The sequence below is a fragment of the Eublepharis macularius genome, chromosome 12 (assembly GCF_028583425.1).
Source record: "Eublepharis macularius isolate TG4126 chromosome 12, MPM_Emac_v1.0, whole genome shotgun sequence".
Classification (NCBI taxonomy): Eukaryota; Metazoa; Chordata; class Lepidosauria; order Squamata; family Eublepharidae; genus Eublepharis; species Eublepharis macularius.
Window position 1 is genome coordinate 46,193,283 of NC_072801.1, and position 8,806 is coordinate 46,202,088.

General features: G+C 47.8%; 1 protein-coding gene across 1 annotated transcript; it reads right to left on the reverse strand.

Annotated features, from left to right (window-relative positions):
* Positions 1–238: 238 nt before the first annotated feature.
* Positions 239–7,207, reverse strand: MEOX1 (mesenchyme homeobox 1). The gene is made up of 3 exons (XM_054995552.1): positions 6,754–7,207; positions 2,284–2,474; positions 239–361 (listed from the first exon to the last, which is right to left on the reverse strand). Exons 1-3 carry the CDS (start codon positions 7,205–7,207, stop codon positions 239–241), a joined length of 768 nt encoding a protein of 255 aa, XP_054851527.1.
* Between the last annotated feature and the right edge of the window lie 1,599 nt (positions 7,208–8,806).

The following is an 8,806-nucleotide window of genomic DNA, read 5'->3' on the forward strand; positions in this document are numbered from 1 at the left end:
TTCACATGAAAAAGCAAAGTCAGACCTTTCTCTAGGCTGTTCCTTCCACCCTCTTTAGTCAAAAGCCTTTTGCAAAGTCTGGGGAGGAGAAAGACAGTGAGGGCAAAGGGCTTCAGTTGCTGCGACTGAGCACACTCTGTTGTAAGTGAACGTGCTCAGCTGTGTTTAGTGGCAAAATCTGACCAGCTGCTGTTCATGTTGTTGCTGTGCTGGACTTCCCAAGCCCTCACAGAAGGGGCTATTCTGAGCTTGGGGATGCAGCAGAGTCCACATCCTCCATATTGTGGTCTGGGGGCGAGACCGGCTGCCCGCCCTTCACACGCTTCCATTTCATCCTGCGATTCTGAAACCAAACTTTGACCTGTGGAAGAAGAAAGAGAGGCTGGCGGTAAGCCAGAAGACTGCTGTTTCCCTGGTCCTCTCCACCTGTGCACTCTTATGGGTAGGGAATGTTGCTGCTCCAAGTAGCACCACAGGGCTTTCCTCAGACTTGCTCAGCAGAAGGATCTGGGAGGTAACAGTAGCCCTCCCTAGTGTCTTGACCTGTGCTGCTGCTGGCTGGCTACACATTGAGCCCCAGGGGCACAGCCATAACCCCCAGGGATGAACCTCATGCCCAAGAGGCAGTGGCACAGCTTTAGAAAACAATGGTCATAAGCCATGCTGGTCGCCTCCTCCGATGCCACCACTGGGCAGGAAAAAGGCAAGGCCAGTCGATGCTGCCAGGACTTCAGGAGCTCACCTCAGACCTAGCCAATGCCCCAAGATGCCACGGCTCAGTGGTAGAGAAGCTGCTTTACATGGAGAAGGTTCAATCCCCAGTGTCTCCAATTGAAAGGATCTGGTGGTAGGTGTTGTACAAGACCACTGTCTGAGATTAGGACTGTGAGGTTCCCCAGTAGGGGCAGGAGATCACTGGCCCCCAGCCTCTGCCTCCCACCACCACTCACCTGGCCAGGAATGGACCTGGGAGGCACAAAAACTCCTGGGCGAGCATGCAGCGGGAACACTTCTGCCGGCCTCAATGATGTCACTTCCTTTAAGTGATGTCATTGCTCCCAGTAGTGAGCATGCTTCATAGGCTCCCTGGAAGTGACATCATTGCACCTGCTGGGAGTGTGCACGTACAAGGAGATTGCACCAACGTACACTTCGCATCAAGCTGATTCTTAAAGAATTAGCTCGTTTGCGGCCCTCATCAGCCCAGCATGAAGCTCGGGAGCACTCCCAAGGCCTGTGTGATGATATCACTCCTGGAAGTGACATCATCATACCATGCCAGGAGCGAGCCCCGAGAGGCCTGTTCCCCCACCTTCTCTCCCCCCCTCCCCCACCGGCCAGGTGACTGGTGGAAGGGTGGAGGCTGGGAGTGGTGGGATGCCATGTACCCACTGGGAGACCGGCGGCAACCCTAGGTCAGTCAATGAGCATAAAGGGAGATCAGGCCTGAGTACGCTGACCCTGCCTTCAGGCAACCATCAGCTTTTGAGCTCTGCCTCCATACAGAGGCAGCATCCATGTGTGTACTCCCTCCCCATATCAAGGAGGCTGCTTTCCCAACGTTGCTCATCACAAGGAGGGAGCTTACATGTGGATTCTGCCTCTGCACACAGATACTATGTTCACAAGTGAGTAATCATGCAGAGGCCGGGGTGGGACAGGTGCTCTTGTCCCCACTCCACACATGCAGTCAATGCATAGAGGGGTCATATGTTCAGGTTGGCACAGGTGTGAGTCTGGTGGAAGGGGCAATGATGGGCGTAGGCTGTCTGTCACCTCCTCTTTCTCTTATGAGCTCCTTAAATTCTAAGCCAGACATTTGAGTACCAGAATAATGCACAGGTACAAAGATGTCCAAACATTATCATTGGTCATTCTTTTTAAAAAGGTGGGTATAAAAGAAGAGATAAACAGGAATGTGTGAGTTTATAGCTGATGTGAGATTTTAAATTTACTTTGTTTATATCCCACTTTTCTCCCCATTGTGGACTTTCCATTTTATTCTCACAATAATCCTGTGAGGTAGGTTAAGATGAGTGTGTGTAACTGGATCAAGGTCACTCAGCAAGCCTCCACAGCAGGGAAGGAATTTGAACCTGGGTCTCCCAGATCCTAGGCCAGCACTCTAACTAGTACACCACACTATCTCTCTATTTGATTTAAACCAAGGACCTCCAAGTTCACAGCAAAATCCCTTTGGCACTAAACCACACCATGTCTTCCAAAGCAGAAAAAGCTCACAGTGGCACAGCAGAGGATGTAGCTATAAACAAAGATATTCACCTGTCTTTCAGTCAAGTCCAGGTTCACTGCAATCTCATATCTCCGAAGTCTTGTCAGATAGTTGTGGTGTGCAAACTCTGCCTCCAGCTCCCGCAACTGTTCCTTGGTGAAAGCAGTGCGCTCTTTCCGTGCTTTGGAGCTGTTGGCCTCTGCTTTTGTGGTGCTCCCACTGCTGCCTGTGTTCTGGATTTCTACAAGAGGAGGAAATCAAAAACTCTTCTTATATGAAACCCCTGGCAGAGAATATTGAAGCTCCCTCATTCCCAGACAAGTTTAAAAGAGAGTCTCCCACAAGAACTGGCTGAATCGGAACTCGTTTGGCATTATCAGACTAGGGCTGCTTCCACACACGTTGGATAATCCACTTTCAATACTCTTTAGTGAACATTTGAAACTGATTTTCCATGTGTGGAACAAAAAATCCACTTCAAAAGGATTGCGAAAGTGCATTGAAAGTGCATTATTCAACATGTGTGGAAATGGCCTAGGACTCGATAGGGGCTGGGGGTGGACAGGACACCTCTCTACAAAAGGAATTGTTCTTCCTTACACATTTATGTACATTCATCTTACTTCGTCAGTTCATCAACCTTTGGGAGTGGTCCACATATCCACACAGAATGGGACAACACAGGGCTGCCCACATAACCAGTGGTGATGGAAATGCTGGGATTTGGGGGAGGTAAAGATGGAGGGAAACAGAGAAGAAGGGAGGTAAAACTTGCCTCCACCTCATTGCAGAGAAGAGAGGTGGAGGAGAGAGACAACTGTAGGAATCTCCCTGTGCAGGCTGGAGGGAAAGGGATCCAGGGCAGACAGCTGGTGACAAGTAAGGTTGCCAACCCCCAGGTGGGACCTGAAGTTCTCCCATTGTTGTTGTTGTTGTTGTTGTTGTTGTTGTTGTTGTTGTTGTTGTTGTTGTTGTTCCACCCTCCCCGCAAGCGGGCTCAGGGCGAGTCACAACAGAAGATAAAATATACAAGATAAAATCACAATCAATTAACACAACTTTCTAATAAAACACCTGCTCACCGTATAAAAACCATATAGCATCTGGCGGAGGTGGAGGTGCGGCTTAACCATGCAAGGTCGCTCATATATGGGGGTAGATGGTCAATACCCCCTACAGACGTAGAGGAGACCAGGAGAGAGGCTCATAATTATTTATAACTGATCTCTGGACTGCAGAGATCTGTTCCCCTGGCGAAAACGGCAGCTTCAGGTGGTGAAGTCTGCGGCATGACCTCCCTGCTGTGCTCCCTCCCCTCTCCAAATTCCACTCTCCCCCAGCGCCATTTCCAACTCTCCAAAAATCTGCCTTGCCAGAATTGGCACCCCTTAGCTACAAGAAGGCTGGGCGGCTCTGACACCTCGAAAGGCACAGCAGAGCCCAGTAGTCCCAGCGGCCAGGACAGGGGGCGAGGAGGATCCTCATTGGCTGTATCTTATGACTCACAACAGAGATTCCCACTAGGAGGGGAAACTCACCAACCATTTGGGTGATCTTGAGGCCAGCACCTCCAGCAGGGAACTCAACTCTCCAGAGAGTGGAGCCTGATTCAGATCAGGAACGTGGTGCTCAAGGAGAAGGAGCTTCAGTGTCTCCTCATACAATTTTTCCAACCTGAAATGGCCCCAAGGGTATTTGCTCTATCAGGGGCTCCACATGTACTGATAAGGTACACAAGGGTTTTCCCAGTGGGGTGCTCTCCCCTGGGGCCATTTCAAGTTGGTAAAATTGGGGGGGAGGGGTGGGTTGAAGCCCCTTGTCTTACATGTTCCAGGACTGAGGCTCAGCATCTACAATGGTCTGATTCAATCAAAGGTCCAGTCACAGGAACAGCACCTGTGTCTGCACTGTGATTGCCAACCTCCAGGTGGGTCCTGGAGTTCTCCCAGAATTACAACTAGATGACAGGGATCAGTTCTCCTGGAGGGGAAGGCTGCTTTGGAGTGTGGACTCTCTGGCATTATACTCTCTCCAACCTCTGCCTTCCCCTGGCTCCACCCCCAGATCTCCAGGAATTTCCCAGCCCAGAGTTGGCAGCCCTACAAAATGCAACTCTAACCTAATGCAGTGCTGAGATTTCTGCCTAAGGAAAACAGTCATCTGAGGCCAAACAGTTTGGGCCTCATGCGGGGGCTGTTGGCAGTATTCTCCTGGCTGATGATTCCAGTCTGGATTAAGCGATCCGCATGTTCCTGCTATCTAGCCTTGAAATCTTCTAAAAATGACTGCCTATGTTTTTGGTCCAAGCGGAAGACTTAAAATATCAGCACTGCCTTGTCTTTACACAGAAGTCTTCGGGAAGGAATCCAGACCCCTGCTGTTAAGGGTTCCATGGGAGGTCAGCAGAGCTACAGAAACCTATGGCCTCTGAAAGCACCAGGCATTGCACCCTCTGCTTTTGAGCAAGATGTGCGCTACTTTTCTTATGTTTGAAAAAGCTGGCTGGAGGCGAGACTCTGTATGTGTGTGTCGCTGACAGAAGGGCAGCTGTTCAGTAAAGAAAGAGGACTCTTATGGTATAGACCTTGAGAACCTTGTTAGGCTGATTGAGGTGGGGGGATCCTAATATCTTTGGAGGCTTCTGTTGTTTTTGCCTATTCCCATGACTCATTTCAAAAAGCATGTGTTCTCTCTCTCTCTCTCTCTCTCTCTCTCTTACACACACACACACACACACACACAGACCACGGACATCTCCCGCTCTCTGATTGGAAGCACAGTAATGAATCAGGAGTTTAGGAAGATAGCTTCATCCCCTAACCTAACAAATGATCTTGGAATCAATCTTTGCCTCCACACAGAGGTTTTCCTCCATGTGTCTTCCTACCCAAAGTGTAGCAGTTCATCTTTAGTGCAATCCTAAGCTAAGTTACTCCAGTCTAAACCAATTGAAATCAATGGGTGTAGACTGAAGAAAGTCTGCTTAGGATTGCACTGTTCAGAGGCTTGCCTTCAAGAAAGATCTTCAGGCCATTGTCCACCTTCCGGGTTCTCCCCGGCCTTACTGTGTCTTTTCCAAAACCTGCTTTGGTATGATCTTTTCTGAAAGTGAGTTTAGGGAACGTACGGATGGGAAGGCATGGGCTCCCTGGTACTCAGTCCCCACCCGCTTCAGGTGCCATTTTCCTTTACACCTGCCACTATAGTGGAAGCCCTAACACCATTAAAAAAAAACACCTGGCAAAAAGCCTATCAGAAACAAGGGAGGGGGAAATGCTGGGTGAAAAAACAGGGGGGGGGACCATGAAGAAATTCCATTGCCCCTGCAAATGCCTCTGCAGCAGCAACGAGAGCAACACAGGGAATTGCCCCTGTGTGGAAGCAGCAATGTTTGTTATATCTGATGACAGTACAGATTTGAAGAGGCCCAACCACCTCTAATACAACTCACTATGCCACAACAAAACCAAGCATTACTTTCAGGCAAAACTCAGCTGAGCTCCCCAACCTGTTTACATCACTGTCTTTCACCTTGGAACATGAGAAATGCCTATGAACATCGACAGAGTGTCTTCTCCCCACGGAGTGACTATAGCCCATCTCCACCACTCTAGAATGAGGACAGAGCTTCCAGATGGGGAGCGTAGCTTCAAGGCAGATTTAGCTTTCAGGTGAACATGGTACAATTAAAGTTGCCAGAACAAATGGTTTTGCTTTAACACTCACTAGGCTGTAGGCGGGGATGAAGCAGCATCTTCTGTTGTCTCAAACTGTGTCCCATTGGAGGAGTGAAGCAAAGGAACTGATGGAGGAACCGGTCAGGAGAAGCTGAAGTTATATTTACTGTCAATGGAAACTGAACAGCTGTGGATTGCAACCCTATCTAGATGTACCACAGACTGCAGACCATCACATCTGTGTACAGCATCTGAGGTGTCTTTATTTTAGCTAACTCAGAACACCCACCACCTTTGCTTGTTCTTCTTTGCACAAAGGGAAGGTTAATTCTTAGATTTGTGTGCAATTGCACACATTTCATAAACGAGTCATCTCCGTAAAGTGAAACAGCACCTGAAATGCCAAAGATGATTATTTCAAAGCAAGGGAGGCGACTCTAATAAACAGACCCACCGAGTGACTATAGCCCATCTCCACCACTCTAGAATTAGGACAGAGCTTCCAGATGGGGAGGGCAGCTTCAAGGCAAAGCATCTTCTGCTGACTCAAACTATGTCCCATAGGAGGAGTGAAGCAAAGGAACTGATGGAGGAACCAGTCAGGAGAAGCTGAAGTTATATTTACTGTTAATGGAAATATAACTTCCATAACTGTTTCTTCAACATTTGATTCCAGTGGGATCTCTTTCTCATGACTACAGTTTGCAGAATTCCTTGGAGGAAGTTATGACATTTAAGCCTATTTCAAATTGACTTCAGATCATAGTGTGGATATGCTTAGCCCTTCTTCCACCCTATTCACCTCAAAGCAGTGGGTCTGAGCTCCTGCTAAGCTCCACCTACCTGTATTGCCCTTTTTCCTTCTGGAGGATTTTTTCTGTGCTTCGGTTGTAGTATTCCTTACCAGGTCATAATCTTGGCTTGTACTCACTGCAGAATCCACCAAGTTTGGGCTGCCATTCTCTGGTTCTCCTGACCCCAATGCAAATTCAGCAGGGAGCCGTTGCCTGCCCTCTGGTGCAGAGAAATGCCACATGGGATGCTCAAACGAGGGGTGACGCTCATCAAAAGCTCGATCACCCCGGGGGAGGCTTTGGGGGGCAGTGGCCAAACATGAGTTGGAAAAGTCTACATAAGCCCCAAAGTCTGATTTATGGTGGAACGAAAAGGGGGCTTGTGGGTAGTAGTGCGCCCCAGTAGCTCCCCCGGCCTCAAGGTGGTGGTGGTTACGTAGGCATTCCCAGAGAGTGGTAGTCGAAGGAGAACTTCTCATACAGCTACTGGCAGGTGGATCCATCTATTCAAGGATGCTCTTCAAATCAATGTTGTCAATCAGAGAATGCAAGTGTAAGTTCTTGCAAAAATCCTTTCTCCAAACAGCTTGCAGCGTTTTCTTTGTCACAGACTCGTCAGTAGATGGACCAGTGAGATTCTCCATAAACTTCAGCAGAGAAAACTCACATCTGTTGCTACTGAAGCCTGCAGCCTTCTGGCTGTGAAACCCCGAAGTACCGAAAACACTTTTTCGATACTTTGCTGGAGTGTAACAAGCTGAGGAAGAGAAATGTGAGAGAGGAGTGAGAAGGAGGGCTTAACCTGCACGCACAGCCCCTCCAACCCAAGCCAAACATGCAACGATTAATCACCCGAAACCTTAGAGGCGCATCTAATGGGAACTGCAGATGGAGACTTTTAAAGAAACATTGTCTGTACCTTTTTTCAAGGGCGGGGGGGGGGGGACATACACACACACAAAAGGAAGGTTTAAGGTTTCCTTCTCACACTCTGAAGTTATTTTTATTGCATAGTAAAAAAAAAATCCTCTAGTCTTTGGATTTGGGAAAAAAGGAAATTCTGCACCAGATCCAGAGGGCAGCCACAGAGGTTTGAGTGGGACAAGGTAAGGGAGTGTGTGTCAGTGATGAAGAAGTAAAGATATTTAAAATGTAAGGACTGACTTGGAAGCCCAGAGTTTATGCAGAGAGTGAGAAAGAACCAGTGCAAAAGAAGAGCAAAAAGATCTCAGAGAAATCTGAGTTGTTCCATAAACCAGTAAGTCTCTGAAGATCCACAGAACATTGAGTCCTTCGGTTAAAGGGCTATGTTTCCTGGTGGGTGGATTTTATGACCAAGGAGTTTTGTTGTGTGCTTGTGTTTTTTAATTTACTTTCCAGAGACTCTTTGCTATGCTTCTCTTTGCATGCAAGCTTCCCATTTTCACGAGAACAGCAGGCAGAGCTTCTCCCTTGAGGGGGAGGAAACTTTTTAGATTTTTCCGCCTGAATCCACACAGACCAGTTAAGGCTGAGCATCTTGATTCCAAAGGATTGAGGTCAATAAGAAAGGGTAAATAGTAACGATAGGAAAGTGTAGGAAAGGAGATGAGATCAATTGTTAGAAAGAACAACCTGCCAAAACTGAAACGTGGAGTGCCTCCAAATGTATAACTTAAATAAACATTTATCCAAAGTGAGGAACTGTTGTAGCCGTTCACTTAGCAAGCTTTCTTCATATGTACAAGCTTCTCCCCAGGATGGAGATGGCGGGGGCAGAAGATAGCTGTCCAGTACTCTGATTGGCTTGGGACATACGATGCCATGAACACACCTCACTGGCATCTAGGAACAGTTTTTCAACTTTTTAACAATTGGCGGGAGCTAAAATGAGTCATCAAACCATTATTAAATGAGAACAGAACAACAGTAGTTCCATAATCCTTTTTAACAGCCATTTTAACAACTGTTTTTTATTTTATGCAATGCAGCTGCTGGGCCTGCGGTTTAAAGGGGGAACTAGCCTAAGAGGAATGGGGTCTGTTTTACCCTTCTCCTCAATTTTCCCACTGCAAATCACCACACCCACATTCTTTTTACCACTGCTTGGGAAAAGAATAAGT

Bases quoted from the DNA above. Each gene is read 5' to 3' on its own strand.
- MEOX1 (XM_054995552.1), bottom strand. From the start codon at position 7,207: ATGGATCCACCTGCCAGTAGCTGTATGAGAAGTTCTCCTTCGACTACC. The intron at 2,475-6,753 runs GTAGGTGGAGCT...CTCCTCTTGTAG, and splicing joins AAGGAAAAAGGGCAATACAG to AAATCCAGAACACAGGCAGC. The intron at 362-2,283 runs GTGAATATCTTT...CTTCTTCCACAG, and splicing joins TGGACTTGACTGAAAGACAG to GTCAAAGTTTGGTTTCAGAA.